The sequence below is a fragment of the Scophthalmus maximus genome, chromosome 4 (genome assembly GCF_022379125.1).
Source record: "Scophthalmus maximus strain ysfricsl-2021 chromosome 4, ASM2237912v1, whole genome shotgun sequence".
Classification (NCBI taxonomy): domain Eukaryota; kingdom Metazoa; phylum Chordata; class Actinopteri; order Pleuronectiformes; family Scophthalmidae; genus Scophthalmus; species Scophthalmus maximus.
Window position 1 is genome coordinate 27824625 of NC_061518.1, and position 13164 is coordinate 27837788.

General features: G+C 41.2%; 1 protein-coding gene across 2 annotated transcripts in view; it reads right to left on the bottom strand.

Annotated features, from left to right (window-relative positions):
- The window catches only part of LOC118302466 (cell migration inducing hyaluronidase 1), a 155300-nt gene that overhangs the window by 39970 nt on the left and 102166 nt on the right, over positions 1 to 13164 (bottom strand). For both annotated transcript variants that reach the window (XM_035628618.2, XM_035628615.2), the window contains 3 exons: positions 8865 to 9034; positions 3607 to 3816; positions 2217 to 2422 (listed from right to left, as the gene is read on the bottom strand). In XM_035628618.2, coding sequence (XP_035484511.1) covers positions 2217 to 2422; positions 3607 to 3816; positions 8865 to 9034 — 586 coding nt within the window. The remainder of the gene's footprint in view (positions 1 to 2216; positions 2423 to 3606; positions 3817 to 8864; positions 9035 to 13164) is intronic.

Sequence of the window (13164 nt, forward strand, 5' to 3'; positions counted from 1 at the left end):
AAGGGAGACACCAGCCACCTTTCTAAGGAAACCCATTTCGGCCGCTTGTACCCGCGATCTCGTTTTTTCGGTCACGACCCATCCTTCATGACCATAGGTCCCCCTACTGAGATGTCGAATGGTTTTCCAGAAGGATCTTGGTGCCGACCTAAAGTCCTTCTCCATGACTTCTCCGAACTTCTCCCACATGCGCTGTTTTGCCTCTGACACGGCAGAGGCTGCAGCCCTTCGGTACATTGCAACCGCTTCCGGAGGCCTCTGGGATAACATATCCCTAAAGGAACCCTTCTTCAGTCGGACAGCTTCCCTGACCACCGGTGTCCACCACGGTGTTCGAGGGTTACCGGCCCTTGAGGCACCTAAGACCTTGAGACCGCAGCTCACTGCCGCAGCTTCAGCAATGGAAGCTTTGAACATTTCCCACTCGGGTTCAATGCCCCCAATCTCCACAGGAATGCCAAAAAAGCTCTGCCGGGGTTCGTGAGTATAAGGGACACACGAACCCCTCCACCACGGTAAGGTGATGGTTCCTGGAGACAACCAATGTTCTGCTAAATCACCCTAAAAAACAATCACTTTTTAATTTCAGTTCCTGTTTGGAACCATGGATGGACAGAAGGAATTACTTTTGACTCTGACAATGGTATGAATCGGATTATTATGAGCCAAGATCTGAAGGTTCTAAGAAAAAAAAATAAGACAAGACCCAACAATGTACCCTAGAAATCCTGTTTATATAAAAATAAACTGTAATAGCCATTTAGCAGAAAACATAATTGTGAAAAGATAAAATGTCCTATTTATTCTATTAAGGATATTAACATTTGTTGTAGTACTTTTGCAAATTTGCCAGATGTTTACATTCATATTTGCACTTTTTAGTTTACAAAGACTTCAGAAATAAATAAAGTTTTATAATTTATTTTGTTTGTAATTTTGTTGATATTTGCGATCACAAGTTGTGCAGCAGACGGTTTGCTGACCTTTAAAATGTTGGATACTTGAAATAATGGATAATTGAAAATTGATGGGAAGTAATAGCAGGTGCTTCAATACTCACATAATCATACATTTCACAAACACAGGGGTACTGTGACAAAAGTGCTCAACAAAATTGTGTGTATGCGAATGTGTGTATGTTTGTGCCTGGCGAATAAAGAAGAGGGATGGAGGGAGTGCTTTACCTCATGATCACTCGCTGTTGCCAATTTGTTTTCGACCTCTGCCCTTTCACAGTGTGACTTTCTTTTGTCCAACAACATCCCGACTCTTATAATGGACTACATGCGCTAGGCTCCGTGACGTACTTCCGTTTCAAAATAATGCTGCTCGTCTGTTTTCCGGTCTGTTTTCCGTTACTGTGTTTACTCACTACTACCGACGACGGCTGGTGAACATATACGTCATATACGTGTTACCGATCAGCTAACGAAACAGCACCACTGTTTAACCGGACCAGAAACACTTGGGCAGTACTAAGTAGCACCCGGGAAATGGATGTGCAAGTAGCCCCTTATTACAAATCATTTGTTTGTTTCATCGTCTCTGCGTTTGCTCTTCTTGTTAGTCGCTCTGATGGAAACAGAACTGACATGTCTTGTTGCAGATTGGTATCTCACAGTTTAGGATAAAGGAAATATGTAATAATACATACGTGTTGTGGCAGATGGTAAAGATATTTTGGGCGTTGACACTTCAGATTAAAGCATTATGTTATTTCACGGTATAATGACTTGAAACAGGGAGAATGGTACTGTACCTCTTTCTTAATTTGTGACACCCAAAAAACCCAAAGGCACCTCTTCACTACCTGATCAACGTGATTAATGACAGAAATTCTGAGTTGGTTTCGAGTTCTGCTTATGAAATGTTAAACTGATAGATAGATAAATGAAAATACAGATGGAAGGACAGGTTCTGTGTCACTGCTTATTCCCACTGTAGTACTGAGTATATTCTATATAATGTATATCCTTAAAAAGAGCAATACACCAGTTATAAGGGGTATAATATATTATAGGTCAGTCTCGAATGCTTCATGGAATAAACGTCAGACAAGACACATGTATAATGGTTGAACCGTTCCATCAAATGATAAATTGGAATTGGGTTTCGCGTCGTCGTCAAAGTCCAGCATGAGCTGGAAATTTTCGGAACTCCAGCTGGCAGACCCACGGGCGGTCCGCTGAGGGGCTGACGAAGGTAAAGGTTCCTACCTGCAGTCCTGCCGTGGGTTGGCCACATATCCCGGGTACGCCCCGTCAGTTATGTCGCGACACATTTTGCTGTCTCTATCTGAAGGCAGCAGGGTCCCCGCTCGCACCATCAGACCCAGACAGTGGTCAAACGTGTTCCTCTCCTCCGCACCATCCTCCGTGAAGTAACAGTGGCCGAGCGCATCATAGCCCACCACATCCTTTACCTGTGGGGGTAAGGTAGAATAATACTGACTCGGCATCATTTAGTTTGAATAATACTGATCGTGGGCAGTTCAAAATGTCACTGGGATCACTATGGAAGTATCACCTCTCCGAAGCTCTATTAAGATTTCTCCACCCTCTGTTAAATGTACCACTGTGTAACATCTTTCCTTCTAAGCGGCATCTTCCATGCTACATAAACGGAGTCCTTGCTATGTGACTGACTCTGACTTCCATCCTTCTTGGAGTCTGTGCAAGCAGACTTCAAATATGAATGGATGAAGGGAACTTGAGCCCACTTTCTTAGATGGCGCCTTGATCGTTCACAAGAACATTAGTTGTAAATGCCTGTTATGCCTCCACATGTTTTTAAGCCCATCAAGTATGAACAACAGCGACCTTACTCGGCTGCGCTGTCTGACTTCCTGCTGAATCGACACGCACACTAATGGCTTTAGATTCTATGGAATCAAACTGCGATGTTATGAAGCTTCTTTTTTTTTTGGCAAATGTATCCATTTTTTGTTTTGTAATGATTGTGTTTGACAAAAAGTCTTGGTCACTTGACTCTGTAATCAGCCAAAATGCATTCACAGGATTGTTTTACGGCTTTCATGTGTTAATGTGGAATTTAGTTTATATCCATTACATGACCATATGGTATATCTTATAGTAATGCTGTGTCCTATTCTGTTTAATGTCATTAGGTGAGGGTGCCAAGGGATGGCAGATGAAAATGAGTTCTGACCAAACTATTACAATATGGTGTATCAAATAGCAACATATTGTATAAATATCTAAAGACACAGCTGGACATGGGAGGTGTGCTTATTTGCTTTCTCAAAGAGAGTTAGATAAAAAGAATAAGTATGATGTGAAAAACGAGGCCCGTCTAGACAAAAACTGCCGAGGCCCAAATTTTGTTCCCAGTCGGATCCTGGACTTTCTATTCAATTTTTATATGTTTGCTCACATTGAACTGTAGCTGATCTTTGTTGCCTATAGACAGAAATGAGCTGTTTCCCTCTGCTTCCAGATTTTGTGCCAAGCCAACTTGTTATCATTCTTCTTCTCAAACTCTTGGCAGGAAATCTAAAACTGTATCTCCAAAAATGTCAAACTGCTTGTTACATCATGTTTGTTAAAAAACATAATCATGTAAAAGCAGAATAAAAAGCTGACTGACCAGTAGTCCATTGGAGCCGTGGATGGTCACACAGCGGGAGAACGAGTGGTGGATGGACAGATCTCTGACGTAGGTGGGGGGGTAGTAGCCTCCTCTCTCGTCCACGTCTCCATTCATATGGAAATGGACCGGGTAGTGTCCCATTGTCTGCTGGCCCATGTGCTGCAGCTCCATCCCAGATATATGAACTGCCCTGAAGCCCCGCTCCACCTGATGACAGCAGACATATTTCAGTTACTGCACTCAAATAACAGCTATCACTGTAATCACCGGGGGCGGCAAAGGAAAGCAAACAAGGATTTTGAATGAAAAGATATACACACTACTGGAACAGTAGGTGTTTGTATGTGTTTGTTCGTAACATTATTGTGGAAGGAGGGATGGTGGCGACAGAACAAGGGCAAGAGGTGAGATGGAAAGGCGGAGGGTGAAGAATGACAGCCAAATGTTAGAATGGAGAAAAAGTGAGGGCAGAAATAGTTGGGCAGATGACGAAGAAATGCATGGACTACAAAAGAATGAAGGAGAGTGGGATCAGGTGGAAGGGAGGATGAATATAAGGATGTAGAAAGGAAGGAAACAGGAAGGAAAAGAGATGTGAAGAAGAAATGACGAGGGGAGTAGGTGGAAGTGTACGGTAAGATATACCATCAAAGATAGAGTATGTGAAAGGAGGAGGGACGAGCGAAAGAAGAGAGGAAGGGATGTTACCGAGACAGACGAGACAGAGGGAGATTGATCAGGAAATAAAAGACATTAGAGCGCAGAGTGACTCAGTGATGAAAAGCTGCATTGTTCCACAAACTGGAGCCACTATTGCGCCATATCATGAAAAAAAAAACCCAACTAACACTTGTCATGGCGGGTTGAAAAAAAGAAAGACAAAAAAAATAGGCTTTGAGCATATGCATCACCCCCCATGCTGTAGATGAAACAACTTAAAGAACCAACTTTAGTACAACAGTAATAGCACAATTGTGAAGGGGTGAGGCCGGTGGGAGGGGTGTGATGTGTTCATGTTGACACGCTTCTCTGAAATCTTCCTCGCTGCGAGGGTGTTGCTCGTGCGTGCTTGTACACACACACCCATGGGTGAGAAATCTGTGACATGAGCCTGTTATGGAAACTTATGATGGCATATGATAGTTTGCCATGGGGAGAGACGGACACGAGGAACATAACCACAGCCCGTCCTGTCATTCAGTGTCTCTCTCCAACGCCATCTTTCCTCTCCGTTGACAAGCTTATCATCAACTTTTAAACATCCGTGCTTCAAATCTGGATTTGCCAAATGTAGAAGAATGTGTTTTCCAATTTCTCTTTGTGTGTGTGATTTCCTGTCTATTTAGGGTTAACAAAACATCTTACAATTTAGACTTTGTGAAATTATTTTTTTGTTTTTTATTTTACAGAATGTCTTCTGTAGAGGACCACAGGTCCATTTTAGTGTGAAAAGACACTCAAAGTTAGAAGATAAGAAAAAATCGACATATTATGGCTGTAGTGTGATATTCAACCAAGAACACATTCTGCTTGGAAAATCTAAACTGTACTGTTTCATTTGCTAGTTATAGGTCCATATCGTTTGATGGGACCCTTAAGTCCCTTTGAGCAAGCCCGGATTATCCATATATAGAATAGGGCGAATGTCCTGGGGCACCAGCCAATGGGGTTGGCGCGCCAAATGATTATGAGACCAAAGTCGCCCCGCAAATTAAGAAAGGCCTCCAGCAACCAGTGAGGTACAGTCCAGACAATGTATGGATGTGATGATGTCACTCCTCATTGGTGCACATAAATGTACTAATGCAGGATTGAAAGCTGTTGATTAAGATTGACTAATGATCAAACATTGAATTAAAAGTCTTAATGAGCAGGACATACGGGCCAAAGAAAATGTATTTTAGGAAATCAGGGGGAGCCAGTTTGAATGGGCCTGATGGAGCTGACAACATTTGTAATACATATTATCTATAATTAACAGTTGCTATGCTTAAATTTTTGTCAGTAGAGGAGATGCTTGATCATCAGTAAATATTGTTTGTTTCTGTACACATTCATTCTTAGACTGACAGATGGAGCAAACAGGTGTAAAGGAAGGATGATTTTGTAGTGGAGCGCTGGGGTGTTAGGTGTAACTGTGTGGCTCAAATGTCAGGTAGAAGGGCCCTTATTAGAATTTTGCTTGTCATATTTTCTAAAATATATATATATTTACATTTTTTTTGCAATTTAGGTGTAATATGTATATATATATATATATGTATATATATATATATTTGGGTGCATGACATGTTGCATTGAGTATTAGTGTAAGGGCTTGTATGGCATTTGTCATGTTTTGGTCAGGCCTACATTTTTTCTGTAGTATGTATGTACGTAAGTATATACGGTTAGCCTGTACATTAGCTCTATGTTCTTGTAAAACTGTGGTGTTCATGTCATAGTAAATGTCACTTTTTTATGTGTAAAGTCAGAGGAGGGGGGGTAATTCAAGAGTAGTCACCCTGGGGTGTTAATCCGAGCCTGCCTTTGAGTGTTTAGAACTGATAGTTATTCGTCAAATTTAAACCAATCTGGTTTGGTTCTTCTTCATTTCTTCCTTTGCATGTATAATTTTTAGCAGTGATAATCCTGGAAGCATTTTCTATTTTTTGTTATGCAGAAAAAACATTTGGTTTGTCCAGTGTGCATGGGTTGTCAGTCAGCACGGGTTGTCAGAAGCCCAGGAAGCAAGTGTGAATCTATTATGATGACCAAACTCCGATAAATTATAGTTAATAAACAGGAATAATTAAAGCTCATAGAAATCTGATTGGATTAAATGCAGTCAGAGGTAATATTGTCTACTGTTGACCTTACTTAAATTGTATTTGTTGAACCTCAAGGATCACAGATAATTAACACTGATACATAGTAATATGTCTATATTATACATGTATCTACTGTAAACAATATTTCTTTTAGTATTTTGTTACCATGAAAATCAATAGTGGCTAATTTCTGGAACTGAATTTGTTATTCTGATCCTGAACCTGATAAAACGTGCTACTCCTGGCTGAAAAAACGGCAACGTTTTTTTCTGCTCGTCCCCGTCTGCTCATCTGAGCCTCCTGCTTCTTCATCTTCTTCTTCTATGCCTGGTTAAAACTCATATTCATCCTTCCTATCATTTGACCTCTCTAAATCTGAATCTCCCTCAACTATCTGATAAGTGTCCTCTGCTGCTGTTCTGGCACATGCACGTTAATTACATTAAATGGTCCTGGTGTCCACTATAATTGACATTCGTGAAAGGGCAATTTTTTCAAGACCAAAATAATTTAACTTCCTTCAGAAGTAAATATTTAATTCCTAACATGTAAATAAACAAGACCATATATTATTATCATAGTAAAAACAATAGATAAACAATGTTTGACTTACATCTCCTCTTCCTTCCCAAAACGTGTGAGCTGCTATGTTATCCATTTTGGATGAAAAGGAAGAGGAAGTTCCCGGCATTCCAGCCTATCACAAGAGACATCACTGGAAAGCCCAGGATGTTCTCTTGAAGATATAACAGGGATGAAAGAGTAGCTCAAAAGGGTAAGAGGAGATGCATGTGAACAAAATGTCTATAAAGATAAGTGACAACATTAACATGTCAGTAACATGCTAACATTAGGCTTTAGCCTCACAGAGCCCTAGTGTTGCTTTGTCTGAATTTCTTTGTAAACCCAGCTATTCTTTACAAATAATGTATTCACTATGATCTCCACTGGGTTATCTATCCAATTCTGAAAAGAGTTAAATATATATATATATATATATGAGGGGGAAAGATTTTATTTATTTATTTAGCCTTTCGAGAATAAAGTTGAAATGTCGAGAATAAAGTCGAAAAATTTGAGCCGGAAGCACTTTTCAGCAGCACCAAACAACTGGATGTTGATGTTTTGCTAGCCAGTTTGCTAGCTAATGCCAGCTAATAACCAAGTTGTAAAGTTGCGATATTATTATTGACAGGCTGAACCTGGAGTAAATGATGCTGGACAACTGGTGTTTGCACATGAACGTCAAGGTGTGTCTTGACATGATAACGTTCACTTGCAAACCATCGTTGATGAATTTCAAGAGCCATGAAGTTACCGAACCTAGCGTAGCTTTGCCAACGTTAATTAACGTGGATGACGGACAGCTAGCTGAACTGGTACCACAACGCGGACGTTTAGTGCTATTTCGACTCTAATCTCTACATTTTGGCTTTATTCTCGAAATGTTAAATAAATTTGAAAAATCTTTCCGTTCATTTTTTTTCCTTATGTCTGGCCTTCATACTCTTCCGTACACACCTGAGATTCCAACTCCTAACAAATTAAAAACACTCAAACAATCACTACTCCGAAATAATAATAATAATAATAATAATAACACCAAACAGTTTGGTGTTCGCTTTATCTTTTTTAATCATCATTTGTTTTAATTGGAGTTGGCCAGTCATATTACTTGGACTGTAGAAGGCAAATGCATTCATTCAGAAGTCTTTGAATAATAACTTGCTGAGAAAAATTAAACCAGATTTTTATGATGTGTCTCTATATTTATAGATCAACAGTTGTAGGGATGGGGTTCGAGTTCCCTAAAGAGTCTTTTATTGTATTTTTATTATCATCTCCATATATTTAAGAGAGGCTAAAGTAGGGCTTATTCAAATAAAAAAAAATGTATAGGCCTCAAGCTGAATAGGTCTGCATTAACAAAATTTAGCCTGCATCATTGCCTTCCTTTAACACACAGGGTGTGACAATAAACAACAGACTGGAAATGGCCCCAATGCAATTGATAACAGTCTATTAAAATGCAGGGCAATGGAGAAATAAAACTAAATAAATTGTGAGATGCTGAATCATCCAATATAGATTCCTAGCGTTAGCTAAAATCTCTGATGCATACGTACTGACAGGGCAAAAGACCAATATAAGAGTAGCTGTTGCTTTCAGTTTGCTTATATGCCATGGCACTGTTGCTCAAACTTTCAGGCATTATTTTGACCAAGGACTTGGTCTCGTAAGAGGACCGTGAGGTTCAAGTGTTTTGCCAGCTCCTGTTTTCCAAGGTAAAGAACTACAGTAACCAGCAAGCTCCAAGTACATTAGCTGTCACGAAAAAATGCAGACGGGTCTGAAACAAGTGACTCCTCACGTCTCTTTTTCAGGCAGCAGCTACCTGGTGGAAACTGGTTCGTAAGGGAATCACCTGTTGGGACAATGGCATACCTTCAAATGTCCACCGAAAGTGTCGAAGACGAAGAAATTGCAGGCCTCGTTGCCGTAGCAGCCAGGCTCCATCTCGCCTCGGATCAGGATGTTACGACTCAACAGGCCCACCTCTGCCCTCACATCCACCCCGTCCACCTCCTCACCCATGTGGATGAACTGAGCCTTGCCTGTACGAACACAAACACAAACACACACACACACACACACACACACACACACACACCGTACATAAGATATTACAACAGACATTACAACTAACACAATATAGAGCCATATGGTGGAAACTGCTGCTTGTATTCACACTCATTAAGCTGAGCACAGTTTCAACAGATGCCAATTTTCACCAGAGACTGACAAAAGCACTGTGTGTGTGTGTGTGTGTATGTGTGTGTGTGTGCGTGCCTGCGTGCGTGCGTGCGTGCGTGCGTGCGTGTGTGTGTGTGCGCCAGAGCAGATGTTTCAGATGCACTGCATGTGAGCTGACCGTTAGAGTTCAGCCTCGAGCAATAGACCTGCCAGGAGCCCAACCAGTTCTCCCTTTCCCCATCCACCCCACCTACATTTAAACATGCAATATGTTCACATTAATCTGGTTGTCAAAACCAATACCAGCCACATGCGGGGGGCAGGAGCACGTTGTTTCAGTTACAGGAAAAAATGATGGAATGTGATTCTGAACATAAGTTTGGGTCATAAGATTCAGTGGGAATGCACCTGCTCAGTGTTTTTTTTATGACATTCCCCAATCTGAAGTCGCCTCTCAGGTTTTTGGCCATCGAAGAGTCGTGCTGTCTTTCTACAGGATGCTCAAATCAGAAGTCAGCCTGCTCTACAGTGTCTTTTATTCCTGCATCAAATGAGAGGCCAAGGTTGTGTTGCACACAATGACCAATACAAGCTGAGCATTCGGTATTCATCTGATCTAAATATCTATCAAATGCAATCCTCTTTTTATAATAATAACAATATTTTTTCAGGGTTTCACCACCGACCTGCTGTGTGTGAGGAATAATGTCCCTTGGCGGAGAGAATGTCACACACAGTTTTAACACAAACAGCATTCTTACTTCCACACCTGTCGTTTGGTTCATTTGGTCCAGGTTCATTCATATATATTTTTTTTATTTGTACTTTTCAGCTCAGACTGACAGGTAACTCCTTTATCGGACAGTTTTGGTGATGTCACCCTACATCATCAGAACCACATGGGGCTAGGTAGGAAAATTAAACTTGCAGGGGTGTATATTTCTGCTCTCTGGTGTCACAAAGAGCATATGAGCATTCATGTTATTGTCCTACTTCAAATGGACCTTAATATTACGAATAATGATAAACAGAACTTAAAACGAGGCCTGTTGTGCAGCAGAATTTTGCCGAGATGGCTATGTCTCACACTTGATTTCGACTTCATGGGTTGTCAAAGAACACAGCATTGAGAAATGATGACAGTCTGACTGATTGAGTCAGAAACCTATTGATGTGTAAGGACGACATGTTGTGTGACTTACTTTTTTTTTATAAGAACACTGAGAATGTTTAGGCGGCTTACAGTTCAAACACCCGCCTCCACCAGAGCCCCACACACTTAACCTCAGATAGATTAAAAGCTACGGTGTTATGCCTACCTCCCTTAGAAGGCCAATTTCTACTTCAGCACGCGATAGTGAGGCTGAGAGAACAAAGAGGATCCCTGAAAAACCAGCAACATTCCACAGGAAAGTGGAAGAATGCTGCAGAAAGGAGAACAGCCCCGTTCCACGAGTCCTCCACTCCTACATGTTCACATCCCGAACGTTTAGGAAAAAAAACTAAGCGATGCCAGGAAAATAAATGAAACCAAAGAAATGTTCAAGTGTGAAATCCAAGCGACAGGAGCTCACACACCCACACGCTTAACCTCTTTCCTCCTCCTACTCCCTCCACCAGCACAGCAAGGACACTTTCATTACAGTTCAGACGGAGGACGTCAACAGCCCAGGTTCAAATACAATCGTTTATCAGATGCCAGTTTTCTATTAGTGCCTAATGTAAATGCACTGGGGTTTTTTTTGTAATCATTTAGGACTGAATAATCAGTAACATGCATTTTTTTTCCAACTCTCATGCACAGATCCACTTAATTGACTTTTAGGGTCAGGAGTCGCAACATTTCTTTCACTGAGCGAAAATGATGCCTGGGTCAAGATGGAAACAGTGACTAATCAACAACAACCACCATGTGGTTTACCAACGGCAGTTCTCATGGAAAAAAAGTTTTGAACAGGAAATGGACAGCGCCCGACCCGTGTGACAGTCCTGATCTTTGACGATCCATCCATATCATAACTTTCATAACAGCGTATAGCTGTTATCGATGAACATAATATGCGTCCCCCCCCACCAAAACCCCCCCAAACAAACAAACAAAGTTCAATGTCATAATTGTTCTTGTACATTAAGTAATGTCACAAAAAATCTGAAACTGAGAGGGAGAGACGGCCTGGTTCTGTTTCTAGGTAAATGTCAGGATAGAAATAGAATAATGCGAAATTCCTTCACCACTGCTCCAGGGCATCGATCCTCTCCACAGCATTTATTTTCTACACTCATCATCATTTAATGCCATTTAGAACTGTCAAAAGTTCAACATGTAAAAAACCCAGGCACCAGTTATTGGACTCAAACTGATAAACAGCCCCAGGCTATCTGTCTCTGTTTGAGCGTGACCTCAGGGGCTGGGGAATTGACTGTATCATCACAAAAAACGCTGCAGCAAAGTAGCACAAGGGGCAGGAATTAATGAAAAGGACAACAGTCAGGAGGAGTATGAGCTGAGGAGTAGCCCCCGGCTCCCGCAAATAGGATTTCCACTTTGAATGGCCAAAGACCCAGTGACGTCAAAGAGCTGAAAAAATAAAATCAAACATCCCAGGATAGGGGGAGGTATGGGGGAGGATTAATGGACTGGTTTTCTGATGCAGCTGGGCAGGAGACAAATGCCAGGCGGAGAGACGAAAATAAATAGATGGACCCCGAAATCCACAGCGGAGGAAACGCAAACTTCAATTCTTCTGGTGCGTGAATCGGTGACAGCATGCGACAGCTACGAGAGGACACTTCACATCACATTAATGCCACACTTTTAGCCACTGCAGGCGCAGTCTTTTTTTCAAGCGACAGAGAGTTCTCTTGATTCATCCACGAGAACAGCGAGGGCTGACAAGGCGGACCCCAAGAACCCTGCTGAATGTGTGTGTGTGTGTGACGTTCATACATGTTTGCTGTGTGTCAGTGAGAATGGGCCAAAAAAACCTTTCACTCTCTCCACCTATTCAGCATATGGCAACACCGTTACATGAGTAGGAATGTCTGCTGTGTACTCATGTTAGAAGTATTCATGTAGTACTTCTTCTTTTTAACCGATAATGTTGAGGACAGGAAAATCACAGCCATCAAATCACTACATGAGAAAACCTTCATGTCTTTCGATGGAGCTCTGATTATCAGTGAGAGCAAACCCGAGCTAAAACTGAGTGTGATTCACTTTTGTTTTTCCGGCATCTACGGCGTGACACAGCTGCCTGACTGCTTTAAAGGTCACCCTGCCTCTCTGTGCTACTGATGGGTTTTCCGCTGCTTGGCCACTTTTCATTAGTCCAGCCTTTTTCTTGTTCACTCGCCTTATGCTTTTATCCTTGCGGAAACACTTGGCAGAGTGGTTTGTGTTGTATGTGCAATAAAATTAAAGTTGACTTTTCCGCAGCTTGCCATTTCAATTTGGAATAAAACTCCCTGAAATATAATGAAAAAATGTGTGTTTGTGAAAGCTGTTGACCAGTGTGTAGGAGAGATTTTGCCACAGCCTCAGTGAATGGCTTCCACGTGTTGATTCCAGCTCACTGAAGCTGTCAACGGAGGGAAGAGTTCAATGGTGGAGGATTATTGATTACATTTTCATATTTAAAATAGTTGAAGCTACAGTGTGTAATATTTAGAAGAAGGTATTCACAGAAATTGAATACATTGTCCAATATTGTGTGTTCATATATGTATAATGACCTGCAACAAAGAGGCGATGTTTTTTCGTCAACTTTGAATGAGTTAAATATACACTGAACAAAATTATAAACGCAAGACTTTTGTTTTTGCCCCCATTTTTCATGAGCTGAACTCACATTTCAGAGTGCAATAATCATGCTGTCTAATCAACATCTTGATATGCCACCTGTGAGGTGGATGGAATATCTCGTGCTCACTAACACAGATTTAGACAGATTTGTCAACAATATTTGAGAGAAATAAGCCTTTCGTGTACATA